Here is a 25,951-nt window from a genome sequence, read left to right on the forward strand (position 1 = left end):
CCCCCCCCCACCCCCCCCCCCCCCCACCCCCCCCCCCCCCCACCCCCCCCCCCCCCCACCCCCCCCCCCCCCCACCCCCCCCCCCCCCCACCATTGTAGTTCCTGAACATCTGGAGAGCCGCAGGTTCCCTACCCCTGGTTTAGACAATACTTTACGCCAGGCGTTCGCAATGCATGTCTCACAACCCCAGCCTTGTCCAATGAATGAATGGGTACAGTGAATTCTGGCTGCGGTTCGACCTACCCCATTAGTTATTATCATTACAGCGTTCATTTTAAATTTTACATTTTAAACTGGTTATTTTAAAATGTGGATTTATATTTTAATATCTATGGATTGTTTGAATTGTGTTCTAACCAGCCCAGAGCCCTCCAAGGATAGGATGGGATATCAATCCAAGAATAAACTGTGCATTTTTAAAAGTAGGATTTTTATTTATTGACTAGCTGGCCCGGCCACGCTTCGCTGTGGCGTACGGTGGCGAGGTAGGAAAGGACCCCCACCACCCCCCCCCCCCCCCACCCCCCCCCCCCCCCACCCCCCCCCCCCCCCACCCCCCCCCCCCCCCACCCCCCCCCCCCCCCACCCCCCCCCCCAACCAGGGGTAGGGAACCTGCGGCTCTCCAGATGTTCAGGAACGACAATTCCCATCAGCCCCTACCAGCATGGCCAATTGGCCATGCTGACAGAGGCTGATGGGAATTGTAGTTCCTGAACATCTGGAGAGCCGCAGGTTCCCTACCCCTGATTTAGACAATACTTGAATAGGGACCATTGGCAACAGAAATCAATCATCACCTCATATTAATATTAATAGTTGCTTTAATAATCTAGCATGGCACATAACAGATTTTTTAAAAAATATGTATAAGTTGTGTGTGGTTGATGATAAATTTGTTTGGTGTAAAGAAAGAAATAGTGCTCTATGATATGCAGAGTTCCCTACCCAATTCCTTTTTTTTGCTTCTTTGAGAGGAGACCAATATGAACAAATGATTTCTGTAAAAATCTCACAAAAGAGGATTGTGCATAGATGCAAAATCAGATATTAAATATTGCCCTGCAAAGCAGCAATATTAATTGTTCACATGCATGACTTATACATTATAATGTGAACTGCAGTTTTGATTTAACTTTGGAAAATCTTGATAGGTTATGAGAAAAGGGTTATGAGAGTCAGAGTGGTTTAGGGGTTAAGAGCAGCAGATGCTGGGTTTGATTCCTGACTTCTCCATATGAAGACTGCTGAGTGACCCTGGGCCAGTCACAGTTCTCTCAAAACTGTTTGTTCTGCTGCCATTAGAGAACAGATGTACTTGAGAGGTAGGTGGCTGTAACCACGGGAGTTAAGAACTCACAGTGGATGTAAAAAGGACATGGTGGAAAGGAATGTGGATGGGTGGGCATAATGGGGCCCTTGGGCAGCTCCCCATAAAAACTGGAACCATCCCTGAAACCATCTTTTGAATGCCAAAGAAGGCTTTGCAGAAGGGACTTGCAAGAAGGATATGGGGGAACTCTCCTAGTGCAATGCCATTTTATGTGGCTGTCATATCTATTGACTCCAAAAAGGAAGAAAAAGGAACTGGAACGATGTCAAATAAATTACTACAAACTCCACCTAGACTCAACAACCTTGCAACCGTTTCCACTGAAATGTTGACCTGAGAAGACATAGAAATCAGATTGGTGGGAAGGAGCCATAGGGTGACAAACAAGGCTCATTGAATGGAAGTGCCTGGATTTGGACCAATCAGAATGAGATGAAGACTCCTCTGCATCTGCATAAGAAGAGAAGGGAGGACAACATGCAGGCTTGACAACTAACTAGGACTGCAGCCATCTACAATAAATGGAGATTTGTTCATTGCTTCTGAATTGAGCCTCATGGGTGTCAAAGTTATCCCACTGAGGTAGTGAAAATACTACCAGCTAAAGGGAGGAGGGAGGAGGAGGAGGGAGGAGAATTTACACAAAGCAGGCTTCGAATCATGTAATTTTAAACTTCGCCCTTGTATTTTTCCCTTTAGGTAATGAAGTGCATTGTAGAAGTCATCTCAGATACAGTGTCAAAGCCAAATCCACTCCCAATCAGCCAGGAATGCCTAGAAATCCTTCAAGGAGGTAGAATTCCTGTTTTCTCCACTATCTTGGATTTATTTTGGTTCCTTTAATTAATCTGCTTGGATTGGGCTGGATCCTACCAGCTTTGCAGGGGTTCATGAAAATGAAGTCTCACCTGATTCCCCATTCCCATCTGGCTATTTGTCCTGGCGAAAATCTTTGCATCGCTGAAAAAGAAAATCCTCTCTCTGTTTCATGTGTCATCAAAAAAGCTGGTAGGATCAAATCCAAAAGAGGTTATAGCCTTAGCTTTGATGCAATCAAGGCAACGTCAGCAGAGTCTAATAAAATATCAGATATTAATTGCCTCCAATTAAATTGTTTTTTTAATAGGCCATCATGGAGAATTAAAAAAACAAAACAAACAAAACAAAACCTCAACCAACAGATCTGCTAATGGAACTATGAAAGGCAAAATGCATTGCCTATCCGTTCATACTGCTGCCGGTAAACTTCCATAACGAGCTTTTTTTCCTGCAGATGAAAGAATCCGTTCCATTCTTCGGCATCAAAACCTACTAAATGAACTGCAGGAGATTGCAACCCAAGGTACTATTTTGTGGGAATGATGGGAAGTGGTGACTAGGGAGTAGCACTGTGCCAAAACATTTGTTTTGCATTAAAAAGGTCTCAAGCTCAATTCCTGGCATCTCCCCTTCAAGGAATCTTGGGCTGGGGGACAGAAGTAAGATTGAACTAGCTGGTGTTGAAATCACTAGAGTGCAGGAAATTAAGAAGCAGGAGCGAAGCAAGGGTAAAATCTTCTTGTCAGTATACTTGATTTTTGTTTGGTAACAGAGGCCCCTTCCACATACGCAGAATAATGTGTTTTCAAACCACTTTCACAACTGTTTGCGAGTGGATTTTGCTATTCTGCACAGCGTCAAAGAGCATTGAAAGCAGTTTGAAAGTGCATTATTCTGCATGTGCAGAAGGAGCCAGACATTCCCCACCCCTGCCACACACACATACATGCACTCACTGTTTTAGTTATGAAGAGGTAGAGGATCCACAAGGGAAAAACATGCTAGTAGAGGGCTTGGTTGGTGGTTCTTGGCAACGTTATCATCCACAACGTCATCATCCATTCAGCCCTGCCTGTATGGCACAGAAACAGCCCCATGATCTTGCAAAATATAGGGAATTTTATTCCTTGTATATCTTATGTATCTGCTCAGCTTTGCTTGGGTTGCCAAAGAGCGTCTTGTGTTTGCTCTGCAAGCGAGCATTTTGATTGCCTCCTCTTGGTCCAAGAACTGGCATGGAGGATTCCTTGAGCTACATCCCGGAGATTTCCTTTCAGCCAAACAGGGAGAACAATTACAGCTAAAAATATGTCTCCTATTGAAATGCGGAGAGAGAGGAATAATTAAAACAAATAGTTTTACTAACATATTTATTGAAGCGTGATCAATTTTTAAATACCATTAAAATTAACCCCATTTAAAATTGCGTACATGTTTAGTGTTGGATTTTGTTTCATTTCCTAAATAAGATGTTGAAAGAATTGAAATGCTATTCCAGTCAAAACTCTGATTGCATAAATCTATCATATTTGTTATTCCCATCTGCTCTCCTCACCTGTAATGACATAATCAATGACTTCTGTCTAAAACAGCAACATATATCAAGCTACACAGTACCTCCAATGGAACAGCCGTTTCTGTTTGCAAAACTGGGAGGTGGTGATCTCCACAAATTCCCCCTCCCACTGCAGAGACCCCCACATTGTTCTATAGAAACAGGAACAGGAACAAAATTTAGGTGTACGTGACTCAGGAGGCTGTAGATGGAGGGGAAAGTGGGAAAATCCTGCTCAGATTCTTGGATGGTTGGTTTGGTCTCCTGATGGTTGGTTTGGTCTCTTTCCTTGCACAACACAATTTCAAACCAGACTCAAACTGGAGTTTGAGGATCTGGTTTACTAGGAAGGAAGCATGTGACCAGTGACTGTGGTTATCTACAAAAGCAAAAGTCTTTAATGACCTCCCTGCCCATGAAAGAACAGGGAGGAAGTATGGAAGAACAGAAGCTGAGGTATTGTCGAAGGCTTGCACAGCTGGACTCAACTGGCTGTTGTGGGCTTTCCGGGCTGTGTGGCCATGGTCTAGTACATCTTCTTCCTAATGTTTCACCTGCATCTGTGGCTGGCATCTTCAGAGGTGTATCGCAAAAAGAAGTGTGTTACACACTGTGTCCAGAAATTTGAGGATTTCCCTGGCTTGTAGAGTGCAATAGTTAAGAATGTCTGAATAGGATCTGGGTAGCCCTGGGAGTCTCAACTTCAGGATTATTATTATGATAAAATGGACAATAGGGGAATGATGTAAGCCGCTTTGGGTGCCCACTTGGAGGAAAAGTAGGGTGTACATATCTAATTAATAAATAATAAATAGTGACAAACCTTGGTTTGTCTTTACATCAGAAACATGCCAGTGTGTAGTGCAAACTTGACCAAAATCATTGAAGTTCTCTGAGGTTCACACATTGCTTAATGTTCTTTATGGGGGCCCCACCATCCACTGGTGGCCAGAGGGGACATGGCAACCCTCTATTCCGTACACCTCCTGACTGGCAGCTAAATATCTGAGTGACTCCACTGCAGTGGAGAGAGTATTATAAAAGTTCACCCTGTTATATTTGTGACAGCCCATTCTCACCCGCAACCCGCTGTTGTCTTAGTGATACATGGACCCCTGAGCTTCCCCTCCTCATGTGCAGTGTCAGACTGAGGCCTGGTTCACCCATGGAGCAAACGCAGGCTGAAGCCGATTGAGGGGTGTGGGCAGTGGCTAGAATGCATCGCTTTAGACTGCAGGGAGTGGGATGGCATATTTGTGAACCTGCGTTAAAAACGACAAACAAATGGAAAACTAGTACAGCAGACAAATTGTTTAGCTTAGAACTTTCCTCTGTGATGTACTGCTTTTCTCTCTGAGGAGGGTTTTTTTAAGGGGTGGGAGTTAAAAGGTAATCCCCCCGCCCCCGCCCCTCCCAGCTTGCAGTCTAGAAAGCCATTGAAGTCCTCTTGTAAAAAGAGTATGTAAAAACAAAAATAAAACAGAGTGCGGCCCATTCCACCACCTCATTTTCTCTTCCTTCTTTCCCCCCACAAGTTCTTTTCAATTCTTTTAGTGTAGGTGACTGGGAATGGGTTTTTCAGGGTACATTTATTGCAGTGAGAATGTCCTGAAATAGTGTGTCTTTTCAAAGAGAAGATCTGTCAGAGTGCGATTTTCCCCTCCCTTTCTGTGTGTTGACACAGGAGCCAGCGAAAGGACGGAGCAGCAGAAGAAAAGCAGCGGTTTCGAAGATGAGCTTTCTGAAGCCCTTGAAAGCCAAAGTAACAAGAATACAGAAAGAGGTTAGTGTCAGCCTAACCCATACAAAAACCAGGCAGAGTCCTGTAAATGTGTGTGTCACTTCCAGTGGCCTTAGTATGCTCTTACATATATGCATCTGCTCTCCACTGGAGGTCTTTTCCACACTAGCATAATCAGGGGACCTCCATGTCATTTTGACATTGAAATACCTGGCTAGTTCATGATAGTGGGAATCATCTATAGTTAACTTTCTGCGGCCCAAATAGCAAATGCTGAAATTTTCCTCCTTCATCAACTTCGCCTTTCCTTTATAACCTGAAAATGAATGTCAAACTGGCTAAAACAGGATGAGAAAAAATCTTGGTGGCATATTCTTGATGGTTCAGTTGTGGCATATTTGGCAGGACTGTGGTTTAGGCCTAGAGCTGTGGACCTAGGCTAATGGAATATCACCCCACAACATGGCTATACCACATTGTGTTGCAGAACAGGTGTTTTGGATGTTCAGAAATGCATAATAATACAACATGATACTTTATATATTTAATAGCACTTTTTATTAGTACTCAGAGTAGTGTGTGTAGACAGACAGACAGACAGATGAGTGAAGGGAGAGAGAGGGAACTAGTCAGGTATTTCATCCAAACCTAATTCCCCAACTTACTACAGCCATAGTAGGACCCCATGATCTCCGACATGGCAATTTTGGGAAGTGGTCAGGGAAGCCCTTCTTCCTTTTCTTAACCAATAAGGAAGCTGGTTGCATCCAACCAGGGTTGCCGGCCCCCTAGTGGAGGTAGGGGGTTTCCCACACCATTATTCCTGTTTCCTACTGCCACTCAGAGCAGAAGTTGGAGAAAAGTTTTTTTAAAAAAAGTTGCCAGGGTGGTAGCATGACACATCACTTCCAGATCGCCCCCCCCCCCCCCAAGAAGTGATGTTACACTTCTCTAGGAATCATCAGAAACTCTTTGGTTTTACCATAGAATTTCTGAGGATCCCTGGAGAGAGATGATGTTATTTCCTGGGAAACCCAGTAGTAATATCACATCATTGCTGCCACATCATTGCTGCCAGCTCCCATGTCCCTGCCCCCTGCCCCCTACTCCCATTCTCCTATTTGCCTACACTTGAACATATTAATTTCCTTACATTCCTAAGTAGAACTACTTCCTCAAGACCAGAGTTAGGATTACAGTGTGATATCTTCAGCCTGTTCTGAATGTAGGACAAGAGCCATAAAAACCCTCTAAATAAATAAATAAATGATACCTATGCTCTGGTTTCTAAAAGAGAACATCAATATGTTTCTGTTGTTTCAATATTAGACAGTTCATCTATGTCTGTTTTGAGTTATAGTTTTCCAAAGCTCTGTTCCCCTTATAGGGGTGGAGAAATCTAAGTAGCGGTTTGGGCATTTTATGACAGGATACTGGGTTAGCTTTCGGTGAGAATTCAGCTTTCACACATCTTTACTGCTTTCTTTATCGTTTTGACTTGCAGATCTACCAGAGGGGGTCCCTAATGATGAGACCACCAACTTATTTGCGGAGCTACAGACAGAGAGAAGTCAGATGGACAATGAAAGGGATATTTCAAAAGAGGACAAGAGCAATAGCTTGGAAGAGAGAGAGACGAGGGCTCAAGAAGTTGACCCTGAAGAAGCAAAGGAGAATGTTGTAGGCTTTGAAAGCAATGAAGTTGGCGAGACTGAAGAATTGCCTTGGGATGACACGGTTGACAATCATATCCATGACGACCTCGGAGACAATGGAATGCATGAACAGGGACACCAGGAGGATGAAGAATCTGCAGGGAGAGAGGAAGCAGATGCATTTGAGGAGAAGAAGCATATTTCGGAAAACAGTCAAGAGGAGAGCCATGAAGAAATAGAGGACACCATCCAAGATCATGCTGAAAATGAAGAGGAAGACGAAGAGGAGGTGGAGGAGGAGGAAGAAGAGGAAGAGGAAGAGAGAGGGACCTCTGAAGAGGAGCATGCTGCTAATGAAGAGGATGAGGATGATCAAAAGGAAATTGGTAGGTTATGTCCAAGCCCTTGGATTGGCTATGTGTTGACTATATTTACCAACATTAACATCTATCTGAACTTTACTGGGCATGTTATCCATTTTATGAAAGAGGCAACATCAGGAGAAACCCTTGGTCAAGGCCCCATGGCCTGTTCTTGGTCCTCCAGAGTAACTGGTTGGCCATCATGTCAGACAGGATGCTGTACTACTTGAACCCCAGGTCTGATCTAGCAGAGATCTTCTTATGTCTCCTAAGTCCTATTAATTTCCTAACAGACAAGGCAGTTCCACCATGACCCAAAACTTAAATTGTGATTTTAAGCACTCTCATTTGGAGACAAAGGTCATTCAAATGTTCAGAATTCTCAAAATTGCTCTGAAACAGGAAGAACTGTGCATGGGGAATTTGTGCTGCTTGCATTCTTTTCTTCTTGTCCACATTTGTTCCTGACCTTTTGCTTCTGATCTTGTTCAGTACAGAAGTCTTGTTCTCTTTCCTTGTTGACTTGAGTGACTTCTAGTCCAGCCTTAGGTAGAGTTATTCCAGCTTAGGGCTTATTGAAATGAATGATCTTAGACTTATTTCAGTTGATTCATATTCTGAATTCTCACAAAGAGAGCAGAATTTTGCCATAATTAAGCATTTTATTTTTACATCCCATTAACTTCTACTGGAAGGACTTAAGGATATGTTTCCCTTGTTTAGATAAAAAGTGGGACATGAAAATGTCTAAATTTGGCTGCGCTCTGATATATAGGTCAGCATCTGCTTTTTCTCAAACTGACTGTCCATAAAACCGAAAAGATACACCTTTGGTGTCATTTGTATATTAGTCTTTAAAAGCTTCTAGATTATTGTATGAATTTGTATTCAAAATATTTTTAGCTTCCTTACAATTCCACCGTAGACGGTAAAATGAACCTTCACAGCAGAAGCATAGCTATAAGGGGACAGGTGGGTGCGTCAGGCACCGGGCACGCACCAGTGGGGGTGAAAAATCGCCCCTTTTTCCCTCCACTCCCCCCACCGCTCCCCCCCACTTACCTTAGTTTAAAAGCAGCCTGGTGGGAACTATATTTCCCAGAAGACCTTTCAAGCCCCACTCCCTGGGGCTGGGAGCCATTTTTCCCCAGGCGCCATTTTCCCTGCTTCATAGATACATCTGGATTTAAATGCCTGGGATTTTTAACATAAAGATCCATGTGTAATTTGTTCTGTACTTTTTATTTCTTCAGAAAATGAAGACAATAAGGATTCTGAAAAGGATGACAAGTCTTTGGAGGAGAGAGAGAAATACCGTAGCATGAAACGAGGGAGGCATCACTCTCTGGAGGAAAGCAAGCAACCAGAAGACCTTTCCCATGCCAGAGATACTGATCGTGATGAAATGGAAGAGGAGTCCCCCAGAGATTTAGAAGATGCCAAGAGATGGAACAAAATGGACGAGTTGGCTAAGCAACTGAGCACGACAAAGCGTACAGAGGAAAACGAAAGCGATGAAGATCCAGATCGGTCCATGAAATTGGCTCTCTGGTCTCGCAAGGATGATGTTCGTAACCCTGAGGAAGAGACGAGGAGCCCCCAGGCGCCCCACTCGAAAGAGGACACCAGCGAAGGAAGCTTCCCTGTTGCTTTGCCTGAAGAGAAAAAAGACGAAGAAGGAAGTGCAAACAGAAGAACAGAGGTAGGGCCCTGTGTTTTCAGTCATTTGCTGCTATCATTTAACAAACTCTTGTCAAATGTTAGGAGACCGTAAATGGAGGTTTAATATTGTCATGAGTTCAGCCCTAAATTATGACCTAGTGCTAGGCACAAATATTCATTTAGCTCCAATTCTAGCTCTTGTTCTAGATTAGTGAAGGTTCATTTTGGCAACTCTGTAGTACCAGTCATAGCCCACAATCCATTGGTGTTTCTGTGGATCATCTGGGCTGGTATGCCCGTAACTACGCCAAACAATTGGGATTCACATCCATCAGCAGTTTGGCAAAGAGAACTAAATTAGACGCATTTACCCCTTGCGCCTGTTCCCTCTTCCCACACAAGCTGGTTGGGAAGCTGGCGCTTTTGTTCTGACGGGGTCACAACCACATAGCCTTGCCTGCTGTGGTACACAAGGACATTATTGAGATACCTGAGGCTGGATTAATATATAAACAACTGAGAAGAGGTATCTGAATATGCAGAAATCCAGACCTTATCTGTGGCTGGTCTGAGTTTGCAGCTTTTGTGACTGGCATGGATCACTCTATTTACCATTATATTTAGTGATAGTGTCATTGACAGATCTCACAGCAAACCCCACATCCTGCATTGCCAAAGGCTAGCCATCTAAATTACTCACCAATCTTCTTTTTCTGCTTTTGTGTAGGCTATGATCTATTGTGGAAGTTCCTAGCTGGGCGGGGGAGGGGGCAGGGAGAAGGGGATATTGACACTGTGTTGGTCTAGTTGGGCGTGGAATGCTATACTCTAGCCCAGTCTCATCAGACCTTGGAAGTTAAGCAGGGTCAGTACTTGGATGGGAAACCACCAAGAAAGACTTTGCACGGGAAGACAATGGCAAGCCACCTCTGCTTCTCAGTTGCCTTGCAAGCCCCTTGACTTGGGCTCCCTTAAGCAGACTACAGCCCAACAGCACTTGACACACTCACATTGGTCTAGTTGGACTAGCCCTGAGGGAATAAGGGGTTTTGGTCCAAAATTAGAATAGAAGCACTATTTTCAATATTTAACTTTGAAATGTTGAGGGAATGCAATCCCCAAATCTCCAGCCCCCAGATCTTCCCTTTGCCCGTGCTGCATCCCTAGAAGGCAGGGCTCTCTGCCATTTTAAGAGAAAAAGGAGAGTTTGGATTTGACCCCACCTTGCTCTCCTGTAAAGAATCCCAAAGCGGCTTACAAATTCCTTCCCTTCCTCTCCCCACAACAGACACCTTGTAAGGTAGGTGTGGCTGAGAGAGTTCTGAGAGAACTGTGACCAGCCCAAGGTCACCCAGCAGGCTTCAAATGTAGGAGTGGGGAAACAAACCGAGTTCACCAGATTAGAGTCCGCTGCTAAGTGGAGGAGTGGGGAATCAAACTCAGTTCTCCAGTTCAGAGTCTACCTGCTCTTAACCACTACACCATGCTGACTCACAGTGTGGATAAACAAGCTCACACTTCTCACCCGAGTGGCAATACCACACCCTCTGAAATGCCCCTCTCTTGAAAGGTAGAGCGGTTCTCTCCTCCTTCACACCTGGCAACTCCAGCTGTTTGCCATCAAGTTGCAACCAACTCATAGCGACCCTATGAAGTTCCAGCTCATGGGGTTTTTAGGCAAGAAGTAAGCAGAGGAGGTTTGCCACTTCCTCTGTGTAGCAACACCAGTCTTCCTCCCATCTAAGTCCCAATCCTGCTTAGCTTCTGAGTGCTGATGAAATCAGGCAAACCGGTCGATTAAAGCAAGGATTGGAGCAAACAAACAGGAGGTATGTTGGCCTTAACAGCAACTTCTTTGCTATCATTACTGAGAGTTTTCCAGCGTTCAACTCATCCTTGCTTAGCACACAACATCACCCTGTTGCCTAGGAGCTAGTAAGATGCCCTCAAGACACCAGGGAGGCAACAGGAAACCTTGGTGCCAGTCTCTCCAGAACCAGCCACAGAAAAACAGCCCTCATGATCATTTCAGCAAGCAGAGGGAAGAGGTGGGGGTGGGGAGCGCATGTCTCACTGGTTCAGATTCAGTCGGCTGTCAGGGTCCACACTGGTAGCGGGGGGACTGGAATTTGTTGCAGACGGGATTGCTGGAGATCCCTGATGCATGAAAACCATTTGGGTCTCACTGCAAACTGCTTTACAGTCACAAATTATTTTCCATTCATACTACCAGCTGGGGCCAACGGAATGGAAAATAATGTGTGGCTATAAAGCAGTTTGCAGTGAGACCGCCAACTGTTTCACGCCGCAGAGAGAATGCGCTGCACTTCTCTATGTTGGCTTGAATGTTTTAAATTATTTTGTTTTTAAAAATGTTATAGATTGAAATTAACGAAACCCAGTCTCATCAGAAATTAACAAAACAGAGAAAAGAAACTAAAATCAAATCCCAGTTACAGTTAGTTCCAAACTGGGGGGCAGGGTGGGGAGTGCCTCTTGGAAATGGTGTGGACCTGTACCAACACGTTTGCCCACCCCAGCAGCATACGTGGCATCTACGCTGGTGGGGAGGGCCAACAATAGTTTTAAAAAGGGCTTGGACAGATTTATGAAGTTGATCTATGGCTACCAATCTTGATCCTCCTTGATCTGAGATGGTAAATGCCTTAGCAGACCAGGTGCTCGGGAGCAGCAGCAGCAGAAGGCCACTGCTTTCACCTCCTGCATTTGAGCTCCCCAAGGCAGCTGGTGGGCCACTGCGAGTAGCAGAAGCTGGACTAGATGGACTCTGGTCTGATCCAGCAGGCTCGTTCTTATGTTCTTATGTTCTAACAGGGCAACATGCAGGTGCTGCACAGCTCTGCGGAGGCCAGCCTGGAAAAGGCTGCCTCCCCCAGATCCATACCGGCATAATTGAGGACAGCGGCACAACTAGGGGCAAGCTAGGGACTTTCCTGAGGGTGGAGTTGACTTCCACTGGGTTTTTGGCCTGGGAACATTCCCTACCCTGGCTGCAGACTTATACCATGGGAAATCGTGGCTCAAGGCTGTTTGGCCTATGGAGTCATTTGGGCAGCAGGAAAGTCTTTGTATATCCCTCCTTCCTACACTGCCCAAAAGCCCCTTATTGCATGGTCCCTGGTCGCCAGACTCTCCCACCCTCCCCTGGCCACCAGATTCTCCCACCCTCCCCTGGCCATCTCTGGCCACCAGACTCCCCCATTCCCCGCAATCTGGATTGGGCTGTAAGAGACAAAAACATGTTAAACATATTATATTCTTTAATAATCAAGAAACAATTCCTACTAATAGCTATACTTAATATGAATTCTTATTATCCAAAATATATTAAAATACTTGTTTTTTTTACAAAATAAAGATTATACTGAAATATGCTCATTTTTCATAACAGGGTTAATCATTTATATATTTCCCTTCTAACCCCTTTTCAATCTAACCTATCGTCAATGAAAATTTAAAAATAAATATAATTTCAACAATATCCTTCGCTTCTCAACACTATTATTTTTTTGAAAGAGTACACATAATATGCTTTCCATCTAGCATGAAATTCTTTAATTGGTCTCTTATTCACAAAATGTGCTCATTTTGCCCTTGTTGCGCATTAGTTTATTTTCCCAGTTATCTTGACTTGGGTCATTTTTCTGCCTTATATTTTGTGGCTGCCATTAACAACTATTGATAACAACTATTGATCTGCTAGAACACGGCCATACAGCCCGGAAACCACACAGCACCCAAGTGATTCCGGCCGTGAAAGCCTTCGACAATAAACTATTGATAAAGTTCTTCTGAAATATTCGGTATATTTTTTGGCAATACGCCTTTAGCAGCACTTTACAAACCCTCTGCTCCCCCACTCCCATTTCTGTGCTCCCCTCCAAATTGTGCTCCTGTGCTTCAGGGGACCCATAGAACATTGTGGGTCTATGTAAGGGTCTGCAGTGGGTAAAGGGACTCAGTAGCAATCACTTTCTCCTGCTCTACCAATGGCAATGCATCCATCTGCAGAACTGCTGTTATCCCAATGGAATCGCAGTTTGGGATCCAGGTCATGTATTCCGCTGAGGAACAGTGCAACGGCGTGGATTGCTATCAGAAATCCTGAAGCTTTCATTTTAAAAAGCAAAAATTCTAAATTTGAATAATTGGGCCCAAAATGTATGTTCCCCTGGTACAGAATTTTGTTTTTTTCTTTTTGAAAGGACAGCATGTCTACAGTACACAGTTGTCCTTAGATACTGCCATCTGCACAGAATCCAATTGCTGCCAGGGTTGTCCAATACCAACAGCCAGGAAAACCAAAACCAGATCCAGCCCCTCTTTAAAACTTTCCATGAACACCTAGTGGGGCATTTCTGCAGACTGCAGGATTACAGTCCATATAGTTAAACTACTTCCCCTTCCTCTCCCTCTGCTGTCCTAAATTCCCCCCTCCCCTAATGATTCTTGTGGATGACAGGGACTCCCAAGAGCAGCATTTCTGGGGAGGGGGTATTTGGGGCAGTGGCAGCAGGCAGGTTGAGGGAAAACAGTGTCTGTGGAAATGCTCTGGTGCATAGGTGTCAAACTTGTGGCCCTCCAGATGTTATGGACTACAGTTCCCATCATCCCCTGCCAGCATCATGCTGGCAGAGGATGATGGGAACTGTAGTCCATAACATCTGGAGGGCCGCGAGTTTGACACCTGTGCTCTGGTGGATTCAAGCCAGCAGCTTCTGGTGTGTGTGGATGGTTTGAGTAGCTCAGTCATTCTTAAAATGTGGTCCAGATACCTTTAGGCATTGCCTGTGTTCACCGTGGGATGAAATAAATAAGAACCACAAAAAGGCCGAACCAAATTCCCTGTACCTGTGCATTAATTACATGGTCAACCTTTTTACCAAAAATGGGTGGATCAGCTAGTGTTTTGGTCTATGTTCCTGAAGATTTAAATTTTGCTTTGAGCCAGTTTCAATACAGTTTGCATTTCTTCTCTGCAGTATGTATTGCTTACGGGTTTACTTCTTGAACAACACTTTCCCAGTAGCATTGCTTCAAAGGGGTCATCCAAGGACATTTGCCCTGGGGGCCACCATTATAGGTCACATGGGGCACACAATGGCCCCCCACAAAACCACACCCTGCTGCCAGGCCAAGCATGAGTACAAATGCTTCAGAAGCCCAGGTTACACAGAACCACACTGGCTCTTTACATTAATAAAAGTTGTTTTTTTAGCAGGCTTGGTCCTGCCTTTGGGCTATATTTAAAGTTATGGTGAGCGTTTTTAAAATTATGAATTTTAACTGTAATGTAGGTTTAACATGTTGTTGTTGCCCTGAGCCCTTCTGGGATGGGCAAGGTATACAAAATAAAAATGAATTACATTTTTTAACAGCATACCCATGAGCCTTTGCTAAATATGCAAACCATTTACAGTTATTTACATTACAGTTAAAAATCATAATTTTAAAAATGCTCACCATAACTTAAAAGATAGCCCAAAGGCAGGACCAAGCTTGCTAAAGAACAACTTTTATTAATGTACAGAGCCAGTGTGGCTCTGTGTAGCCTGGGCTTCTGAAGCACTTACACTCATGCTTGGCCTGGCAAGGGGGGCATCCCCATGGGGAGGGGTTTCAGACAGGCCTGCGGCATTTTGTCTGGCTCTGGTTCCCCTTCCTACGCCTCTACACTTTCCCAATACTGAGCTAACCTCTCCACTGGGGAAATTAGTATTGGTTTTCCTTCATACACAGTTATGTAATATTATGCAAGCACCAAAAGATATTGCTGTTGCGGGTTTTCTGGGCTGTGGTCTGGTGCTTTTAGCTCCTAACATTTAGCCCATGTCTGTGGCTGGCATCTTCAGAGGCACATCATGGTGTGGCACCTTTTACCATGCCTCTGAAGATGCCCGCCATTCTTACATTCTTGCAAAGAACACTGCTGAAAAAAAGATAACAAATGCAAAGCTATCTTCAGGTTGGGTTGTGGGTTTTCTGGGCTGTGTGGCTGTGGTCCAGCACTATTTGCTCCAAACATTTCATCCACATCTATGGCACAGCGTAAAGTAACTATGTGGTGGGGAAATATATTTTGTCCGCCCCACTCCATGCTGTGCCACAGAAAAAAACACACATATTACTGTGACATGTTTCTGAAGATGCCAGCCACAGATGCGGGCAAAAGGTTAGAAGCTAGAACCACCAAATCCACAACAGCCAGTTAATCTCAGCCACGGAAGCCTTCTACAATACACACCAAAATATATTTTGGAATGGCATGGTGAAAGCATCAATTCATTGGGACAGCAATGGGGAAAATTTATGGTAGGGATTATTAGAAAACAATTAGAAATCAAACAACAAACATCATAGGGTAAGGTGACCAGATGGTCACCTTTGTGAACCAGGACGGGCGGGTAGGTGGGTGGATGCGGATGCGGATGCGGCATATATCATCGCCAAGCCACAGGAGCGCCTCCCGTTTCCCGCCCTGTGACAGGGCGGGAAACGGCAGCCCCCCAGAAGGCCATGCTCCTATGGCCGCGCGCTGGAGGCTGCCACACTGCCTTGCGCCCCAGAAGGCAGTGCAGCAGCCTTCCAAAAATTGGGACAATTGAAGTAACCCACGGGATGCGGGACAAATTGTCTGGTCATCCTATCATAGGGCTATTACGTAAGTCTGCAGTGCAGCTGTGTTTGGAAACCTGTTTGTTTTGCTTCATCTTAGAAAAGATTTTGTAGAGGCGGAAAAGGTGCAGAAAAAGGGTAACCAAAAGATGTAATAGATTAGAGCATCTCCCCTTGAGGAAAGGTGCTTAAGACTTTTTAATCCAGAAGAAAGATGATTGAAGAGGGTGCAGGATTCATAAAATGACCAGGGTGGAGAAAGTACAATCTTTTCTCCCAGTCTCATGTGATTAAAGTGGCGTCTAGAGAACTAGCTGTGTGTCAGGAAAGCTTATGCTAAAATAAATTTTCCTAGTCTTTAATTGACCGCGGGAGTTCTGTTTCATTTTATTAGTTCAAACGTCATCCAGCAAAATTGTCTGGCAGTCGGACAAACCGAAGGAAGTACTTCTTCACAAAACATAACATTCATTTCAGGCGTGTGTTGGTTGTACATTTCTAAGTGGACCTTTGATCCCCAGTTATTAAAGGCTGCAGTGATGGACAGGCAGCTTTTGTGGGGGTGCGTCAAGTCACGGCCAAAGAGTTCTCTCAGAACCCTCTCAGCCCCATCTACTTCACAAGGTGTCTGGTGTGGGGAGAGAAAGGAAAAGGAGATTGTAAACTGCCTTAAATCTCCTTATAGGAGATAAAGGCAGGTTTAGGATCCAAACTCTTCTTCTTCAACTTATGGCGACCCTGTTGGGTTCTCAAGGCAAAAAACATTCAGAGGTGGTTGGCCACTGCCTATTTCTGCATAGCGATCCTGGTATTCCTCTGCTTAGCTTCTGAAATCTGAGGAGATCAGGCTAGCCTGGACTATCCAAGTCAGGGCAGGTGGCATCTGGAGGAACCCATTTCCCTACCATGGGAAATCAGGATGTTGGACTAGATGGGCCTTTGGTTTGATAAGGCAGGGTTCGTATGTTTTCTTATCATTTAGGTAAACAGAGGCCACAACCTGCATGATTGTATGTAGTATAAATATTAATGCTATCATCATATCTTCTTTTTGCCCTAAGGTGTTGTAGCAAAATGGCACGTGCGAAATGGTTCTTACACATCTTTAGCGTAAGAGTCTTCTCTGTTTTAACACGCTGCTTGCCCTGCCTTGGCACTGAGAAAGAAATGTAGCCCAGCAAAGGAAGGGTTTCCTTTGATCCTGCAAAATCCTCTTTCCTTAAGTCACATCAACATATTACTGGCTAAGCTGTTTCTCAGTGATGCCGGCCCTTTCAGTACGCAGGCAGCAGAGCTGGGGACTTCCGACAGGATGCCGGTCTTCTTAAACAAGGCCGGAAAGAAGAGATGGGAGGAGAAGCGTGAGCTCCCATTTCTGCAGACTGGGGCACAGACACCTTGTTGGTGCGGAATGAGTTCTGTGGATGGGTGCACAGGCACTGAGCACAAATGGGACTGATTCCATGTACAGGTTAAACATGGGCGGTCAGGGAACTATGGGAACAATTCGTTGTGGCTCTACCCCATGACAATGTCCCTCCAGCCACGTCCTCATTACCCCCCTCCTCCCTCAGAAACACCTTGAATTCCCCCCTGCTGCTTTTAAGCTTTAAAAAACCCTCAGAAGGTAAGAACATAAGAAAGAGCCTGCTGGATCAGACCAGAGTCCATCTAGTCCAGCTCTCTGCTACTCGCAGTGACCCACCAGGTGCCTTGGGGAGCTCACATGCGGGAAGCAATGGCCTTCTGTTCCCGAGCACCTGGTCTGCTAAGGCATTTGCAATCTCAGATCAAGGAGGATCAAGATTGGTAGCCATACATCGACTTCTCTGCCATAAATCTGTCCAAGCCCTTTTTAAAAGCTATCCAGGTTAGTGGCCATCACCACCTCCTGTGGCAGCATATTCCAAACACCAATCACATGTAGCGTAAAAAAATGTTTCCTTTTATAATTCCTAACCACAACCCCTCCCCCCCACAGCATTTTCAATGTATGCCCCCCCTGGTTCTAGTATTGTGAGAAAGAGAGAGAAAATTCTCTGTGTCAACATTTTGACCATAGGAGCAGCAGTGGCATAGGAGGTTAAGAGCTCGTGTATCTAATCTGGATTCTGCCGCCTGAGCTGTGGAGGCTTATCTGGGGAATTCAGATTAGCCTGTACACTCCCACACACGGCAGCTGGGTGACCTTGGGCGAGTCACAGTTCTTCTGAGCTCTCTCAGCCCCACCTACCTCACAGAGTGTTTGTTATGAGGGGGGGAAGGGCAAGGAGATTGTAAGCCCCTTTGAGTCTCCTACAGGAGAGAAAGGGGGATGTAAATCCAAAAGAAAAGAAAAAAGGATATATTTTCTACCCCATGCATAATTTTATAGACTTTAAGATCCATTATCTCATTGACTCCAACCCTTGATATAAGTCAGCTATAAATTGTCATTTATTAAGCACAACCCAATGTATTAGGAGTGACTGGACAGTCTTAAATGGTTATGATTGCCATGTTAACTTATTTGCTACAGCAACTAGTAGGTAGTCATATATTTAGGGATAACTTTTTTCCTGATTATTGATTCTTTTGGTTTTAAGTGGTTTTTTTGTCTCCAGTAGGGCTTGATATTCAAATAACTGGATAAGTCTAGTTTTTACTGAATATTTACTAAAAGGGGTTGAGGGGATGCATAACAGCATTTGTAGGAATAGCTCCAGGCTAGCCTGATCTGTCAGATCTCAGAAGCTAAGCAGGGTCAGCCCTAATTAATATTTGGATGGGCAACCTCAAAAAGAATACCAAGGTCACGATGCAGTTTCTCCAAATGGATCTGAACATCTCTGTTGCCTTGAAAACCCTACGGGGTCACCTAAGTCAGCTGTGACACACACACACACACACACACACACACACAGGAACTACCTGCCCCCAGTTTCTTCTCTTAGATCATTTTTAAAAACTGTCTCTTTAAAGGGGACAAATCTCTCCAAAGAGCTATTCACAGAGCACAGGGATTTCACAACTTTAGATCTTCTACATCAATGCAATATGGGCGTTCTAGCTTCTCTTAGATCTTAGGGAGCTGGCTAACAGCCAGTCTCTTGGATGAAGATGCTCTTCAGGTGTTGTATTTGGTCTGACACTCCTGGTCTTTGAAGTAAGGCATTGCAAACTGCAAAAAAGTAGACGAAGAGATTAGATGGAAAACTTGGAAATGTGTTGCGGTAGCGAATAATAATGAAGAGGGACATGTGACCCGCTTTGTGCAATGCTAAGTATGGACTTCTTTGGCCCTTGAATTTGTTGAAATGCTTTCAGCAGTAGTTGTCTGCCACCAATGGAGGTCACAGCCATCGGCGCCACTGCATTAAGAAGTGTGCTTTACCTTCGCCCATGTCTTTACACAAGTTCACGGTCCCCATGATTTCCATAGAAATAACGGAGGCGTTCCCTCCAGATACAGGATTGCACAGTTCCCATCATCCCCTGCCAGCATCATGATGGCAGGGGATGATGGAAACTGTAGTCCATAATATCTGGAGGGCCGCACGTTTGACACCTGTACCATAAACGCTTTCTAGATACTATCAGTTAATGGTTAAACTCGGATGCGGAAGACTCATGTTCAAACTTCCATCTACTAGGGGAGCTCACTGAGTGACCTTGGGCAAGTCACCCTCTCAGGTATCGTTAGGATAAAAGCGAGGCAAAGAGAATGATGCTTTAAGCTGCTTTGTGTCCCTACTGACAGATAATATCTAATTAACATAATTCAGTAGCTACAATTCCAGATGTGAAGCCTTGGCCATATATGCCAAGAGAGGAAGTATGGGGAATGGTTAGAGCCAGAGGTGGGATCCAGCAGGTTCTCACAGGTTCCCGAGAGTAGGTTACTAATTATTTGTGTGTGCCGAGAGGGGGTTACTAATTGGTGATTTTGCCACGTGATTTTTGCCTTAGTTACACCCCTCCTCTCAACAGTAGCGCGCAGAAATTGAAGCAGTCTAGCAGGAGGTGCACCCGCGTACGGAGCAGCCCGCGCTCTGCCTGCATTCGCTTCCTCGGGCCTAAGAATCGCCATGCGCTAGCGGCATGGTGTCCTTTGCCACAGCCCCCGCCCCCAGAATGCCCTCTGCCTCCGAATGCCCGCCATGCCCCCTCAGTCGGGTGTCCTCCCTTAATTCCCAGCTCCCATTGGCGCTTAAGTGCTACACAGTTTGAATCCCACCACCATGGGAACCTGTAACTAAAAATTTTGGATCCCACCACTGGTTAGAGCATCTGGACTCCAAACCTCACATAACCTAAAGCTCACAGCATGGCCTTGGGCCAAGCATATACTCTCGTTTAACCTACCTCACAGGGCTGTAGTAAGGATCAAATGGGGACAGAGACGATGAAGGAAGAGCAGGATAAAAAGAAAGGGGCTATGTTCATAAGCCACAAATGTCTTATAACCATAACTGTATCAACTGTTTTGATTGTTTCCTGAACTGTAGCAACGATTTCTATGGCTTGGATTGTATAACGTTGTCCTCCTTGCGCTTATCTTCCCTTCTCTTTCCCTTCCCTTTTCCTTCCCTGCGGCACTCATTTCCTGCACTGTTAGGACTTCTGTGTGCACAAGATAGACATTCTTCAACACACATGGAAGTTCTGGCAGCATCTACTGTCCCCTACTGTTTGTTCCCTACTGTCCCACACAAAAATCAATAGATTTTGCTGCAGGTTCCCAATCCCCAAGAAGCAACGCGCCATGGAGATTGTACTCAGTGGACTGCTGTGTGTGTGTGTGTGGGAGGGAGTTTTGCTCCACTGTTGGGAGTTTAGTTTGAACTGGATCCAATCCAGTCGTTTGACTTCTTTCGTAACCAAAAATACGGGCCAGCCACAGAGGCCCAGTGTGTATGTACATAGGCAGTCTTTTAAATAACAAGAACAGGCAGAACAACACTGAAATGTAAGAGGAGTTTGTATTGTCGAAGGCTTTCATGTCCGGATTCAACTGGTTGTGGTGGGTTTTCCGTGCTGTGTGGCTGTGGTCTGGTGGATCTTGTTCCTAACGTAAGAGGAGTTTGTTCCCTACTGTCCCACACAGTTACCTATTCCAGACTACACCAAATGGGTCGTGGGCCCTCTCCATTGTTTATCAGTGTGTGACTTGTATCATGACTGTGTGGGGAAACAGCATCACCCTTCCCTCATGTTCTTTTCTTGACCTGAAACAGTATGTGTGTGCGGGGGAGATAGTGTGGTCCACTCCTGGCAAATGGACCAATGTGGCTATACTTCCAGTAGCTCCCCCCCTTCTGAGGTCCTTTTCCTTCCCATATTTACTGCGGAAGTTTATTGAGGACTCTGTAATTAGGGTAACTACGTGCATGGGAATTGAATATAAATCTGTTACAATGCAGGATTGGGATCCTGTACCCTACTTGCGTATTCTAATGAACATTCAGGTTTTGCAACTGACCTATGTTGATAATGTTGCTGCAGCAAAACATAAACCAAAACCACATTTCTAGACACCTTAATCCAGAGGTGGGAGCTAGCAGGTTCTCACAGATTCCCGAGAGTAGGTTACTAATTATTTGTGTGTACTGAGAGGGGGTTACTAATTGGTGATTTTGCCACGTGATTTTTGCCTTAGTTACGCCCAGTGGTGGGATCCAAAAATTTTAATAAGAGGATCTGATGGTGGTGGGATTCAAACAGTGGTGCTGCCGCACACACGCACCTTTAGTCCCTATTGGGCAGGGAGGTTGCTTTAGTAACCCCTTCTTGGCACTCAGAAAAAATTAGTAACATAGAGAAGTGGTGAGAACTGGTTGGATCCCACCTCTGGTTACTCCTCTTGTAGCAGTAGCTGCAGAATCTTGAAGCAGTAGGCCAAGAGTGAACTTGAAGCAGAAGCGCCGCGAGAACTTCTTGAAGCAGGAGGTGCAATCCGGGCGTGCCCTGGGCAGCCTGCTTCTGTGTGCATTCATTTCCCTGCCCAAGGATCTCAGCACATGCTGCTGCATCCTCCTTAAGCCACAGCCCTCACCTAGGGAATGCCCCGCCTACTCGAATGTACCTGGCCATGCCCCCATCGCGTCTCCTGTTAGCCCCATTGGTGCTATGCCACAGTTTGAATCCCACCACGGGGACCTGTTACAAAAAAAATCTGGATCCCACCACTGCCTTAATCTCAATTTTCCGTAAATAGAGACCAAGCGAAAATCTTGTTGCCACCTCCCTCTTTCCCTAGTGGAACCTCGTGGCCCCACAAGACACCCCCCCCCCAAATCCGCTGAAACAGTTTGCATGAAGCAAATTGCATTCCCTTTTGTCTTTCAGGAACAAGAGCTGGAAAGCTTAGCAGCAATCGAAGCAGAGCTGGAGAAAGTAGCCCAGAGGCTCCATGCCCTGCGGAGAGGCTGAAACGTTTCAACTATTTGTCACCTGAGCAAAAAAGCAAGAGGTTTAACTCACCCTTTGAAAACACTGCAATTTATTTTATTTTTATTTTTTAAACGGAGCAGGGGCATTTGGCATAGGAAGCCAATTATCAGTAGAAAACAGACTTTTTTTTCCTGTGTGTGTCTACAGTAGTTCTGCGCTTGAATTGCTTGCCGTTTGATTTTGTGCTCCCTTTATTGGCTATTGATTTTCTATTGTAACTTTTGGATTACAGCAGCAGTGTAATTTACTCATATATTTTCTGTTGAAGGGGGAAAGGGGGGGTAGATTTGGGGGTTTTCCCCTCTTATTTTTGATTTTTTTAAAAAAAAATTTACAAGCCATGACAGCTTTCTAGAATGTTTTACTTCTATTATTAGGTTTACTGAATAAAATAACTTGCAATAATTTGTTAATCTTTTGATTAAAAAAAGTGAGAGAACTCTTAATATATTCTATATAGAACTTGAGGACAATAAAAAATATAATTTTGGGCTCCTTCATTTGTCTCTCTTAATCTTTCATAACCCCTCTGATTGTTCTACAAAGCTTTGGATTTTGACCAGGGAGACTTGGGTTCAAATTTCTAAAAAGGTAAAGGTTCAAATTACTAAAAAGGTAAACTGCACAAGCCCTGAGTCATTACTTACTCATGGGATGGCATCACATCACAACCTTTAGTGGCGTAGGAGGTTAAGAGCTTGTGTATCTAATCTAGAGGAACCAGGTTTGATTCCCAGCTCTGCCGCCTGAGCTGTGGAGGCTTATCTGGGGAATTCAGATTAGCCTGTACACTCCCACACACGGCAGCTGGGTGACCTTGGGCTAGTCACAGTTTTTCAGAGCTCTCTCAGCCCCACCTACCTCACAGGGTGTTTGTTGTGAGGGGGGAAGGGCAAGGAGATTGTAAGCCCCTTTGAGTCTCCTGCAGGAGAGAAAGGGGGATATAAATCCAAACTCTTCTCTTCTCTATGGGGTGGTTTGCCATTGTCCTCCCCAGTCATCTATACTTTACCCCCCAAACTGGGCACTCATTTTACCAACCTCAGAAGGATGGAGGATTGAGTTAACCTTGAGCTGGCTACCTGAAACCGACTTCTGTTGGGATTGAACTCGGGTTGTGAGCAGAGGTTTGACTGCAGAACTGCAGCTTACCACTTTGCGCCATGGGTTTCAAATTCATGTTTGCAGTAAAACTTGCTGGTAACCTTGTGAACTTTCAGCTGTTGTGAGGACAAAATGGGATTTCTGCCAAGTGTGACACAGCAAATTTCTTGAAGAAAAAGCAGGACATAAATAAAAACACAAAGTAGGGCATTTACTTCTATTCTTATTTTAAACAATTGGTCCCCTGCAGATGGCTTTGTTTCCCAACTCTCCAGTAGTTCACCTTCATTCCAAATGTGTCCTTGTTTGATCAGATATAGACTTTAGTTAATTTGAACTTCTTTTAAAACATGGGAAACACACCAAATAACTATAAGGAATGCAATAGGTTTTTTCCCTGTGCATTTTAAAAAACAGATCCAGAAAAAGTATGCAAGTGTATATATAACTCCAAGATCGAGGGGGTCAACACGGCTATTGACAACTTTCTCCCCCTACTTTATTGATTCCTAATTTCAGCCATGGAATAATTTGGGTGCTGTGTGGTTTCCGGGCTGTATGGCCGTGTTCTAGCAGCATTCTCTCCTGACGTTTCGCCTGCATCTGTGGCTGGCATCTTCAGAGGATCTTAGCCTTCGACAATACATGGAATAATTGGTTAGCAAGGTGGAAATAAACTGGAAAAGGACTATCTACACATGATAATAATAATTTAACAGGGCTATAATTTGATATTCCTTGTGAACCACCATAAATTTAACTCAGAAATAGCTGAAAGGGAGATCAACATGGTCTTTCTTCGAACTTTCAGCTGTTAAAAAGAACTGTGTTCCTTGAATGTGTTCCTTGAATGTGTGTTCCTTGAATGTGTGAACTGTGTTCCTTGAATGTGTTTCTCAGTCAGATTTGGACGTAGGTAAACTTCATTTTGTCAGTGGTGATACGCCTTCACTGTTTATATTTTCTTCCCAGAATACAAGTACTTTGAAAACCCAATCCTTTCCCAGATTACTATCCACCACGTCCCACCCTCAGCCCCTAGCTCCTTCCAGTCACTGACAAGAATGCAGGATAAAGTCATTATAATAAGGCATTTATTTTTTTTAATCGTGTATTTGAAAAAGGATAGTTTTTGTCTCCAAAGCAGACACAAACAACAATAGAAGATAAGTGATTTTTTTTTTTACTTTACTGTTAAAAATCAGAGTTGTTCTGTCACAGCCTGACTTTTTGGCAAACAAAAGACAAAAAATGGGACAAATTACTATTCGAATCGATGGTAAGCGAGAAAAGAAAAGCACCATATTATTTCAAAAGGACGTCTGTCATGCGGTACGATTAAAAAGTCCAGGAGCTGATATTTTTTGGTTTTTATATAGACAATAATTTTTTAAAATTTATATTATATTATATATATATATATTTCTTGTATATGCATTGTGTGTATATGTATCACACACACACACAAATTAAATACAAAAACAATTTAGTTTTTCATAAAAGTAATTTTAGGAACAGGACCAAAGCAATCACAACACTCACTAATACTATAAAAACTGGGTTTGGGGGCGGGTGGGGGGGAGATCAGTCACATACTGACAGAAATGTTTGCATTCGGCATGAGTAAAAACATGGTCCCAAACAGGTTGGACTCTGATCTGGAACAGACAACGCTGAATATGCCTTAACACGCTCACATACACACAACATTAATTTTCACTGAAAATCCTCATTGAGTAGCATCCAATAGTGTCTTTCCTTTGATGGTGATACCTTGATGGCAGATACCATCAATAGAAGGCCCCAGTGGATCCAACTCATTCATTCTTTATCATTTTTTGATGCTAAACTATCAATAAAGAGGAGACCAGTAAAATGGAATATTTTGGGATCTCCCTTGGAGGATGCCCATAGACTGAGGAAGGGATTACCGAAATAAATATTTTTTTAAAAAAATACATCTAAGGTATTTTTACAGCACTGCTTGTTTCTCTATCAGTCTTTTTTCATCTGTTTTTTTTTCTACAAAGAGATAAAATACCTCTAGTGTTCTTGTGGGCTCCTCACAGTTAGAAATATAGAAATCACTGTTTTATACTTACATATCTGCAATGTTTAAATACTATATGATTCATCATACACTGAAATTGTATATTAGGGAGTAACTGTGGAGATAATGGAAGATTAATGTGAATGGGGCAGGGTCACCAAGAAAAAAGGAAGACGTGATCATCTCCAGCCCCCCCAAACTTTACTCATTAGGAATTATGAATGGATTTCAGGATCCACTCTGTTTTTACTAATTAAACTGATCAACACACCCCGAGCCAGGTGTGTGTTTTTTCAATTTAACAGCCTGAACAAGGTATTAGATTATGTTCAGTGAGACCTGGTCTGCACAAACAGAAGAAAACCAACATGCCCTGTCAAAATAAGGTCTGGCCCCTGGAAGCAAGTGCCACAATTATTTGCTATTCTTTGAGGTAGCACATAACTTTTTTTTGCTGTCCCTGGATACCGTTTGGTCTGACAGCAGTTGGGTTTTAGTGCACTGATTACTATCTCATATTAAGGAATGCCCTAGATGTCAGGGGGAAGCCGCCCCCCTGATGTTCTAACTTTCTGCATACACTTATTTGTTTCCCCCACTGCA

At 44.1% G+C, this 25,951-nt stretch overlaps 1 protein-coding gene across 2 annotated transcripts in view; it reads left to right on the forward strand.

The window, feature by feature from the left end:
• The window catches only part of CHGA (chromogranin A), a 36,938-nt gene extending 14,249 nt beyond the window's left edge, over positions 1-22,689 (forward strand). Inside the window, exons 3-8 of one of the 2 annotated variants that reach the window (XM_048485619.1) lie at positions 2,032-2,125; positions 2,606-2,674; positions 5,391-5,489; positions 6,952-7,488; positions 8,718-9,166; positions 22,090-22,689. In XM_048485619.1, coding sequence (XP_048341576.1) covers positions 2,032-2,125; positions 2,606-2,674; positions 5,391-5,489; positions 6,952-7,488; positions 8,718-9,166; positions 22,090-22,173 — 1,332 coding nt within the window. In that variant the 3' untranslated portion in view covers positions 22,174-22,689. The remainder of the gene's footprint in view (positions 1-2,031; positions 2,126-2,605; positions 2,675-5,390; positions 5,490-6,951; positions 7,489-8,717; positions 9,167-22,089) is intronic. The other variant, XM_048485620.1, reaches the window with a different exon arrangement.
• The last annotated feature ends 3,262 nt before the right edge of the window (positions 22,690-25,951 follow it).

This window comes from Sphaerodactylus townsendi, linkage group LG02 (assembly GCF_021028975.2).
Source record: "Sphaerodactylus townsendi isolate TG3544 linkage group LG02, MPM_Stown_v2.3, whole genome shotgun sequence".
Lineage (NCBI taxonomy): Eukaryota > Metazoa > Chordata > Lepidosauria > Squamata > Sphaerodactylidae > Sphaerodactylus > Sphaerodactylus townsendi.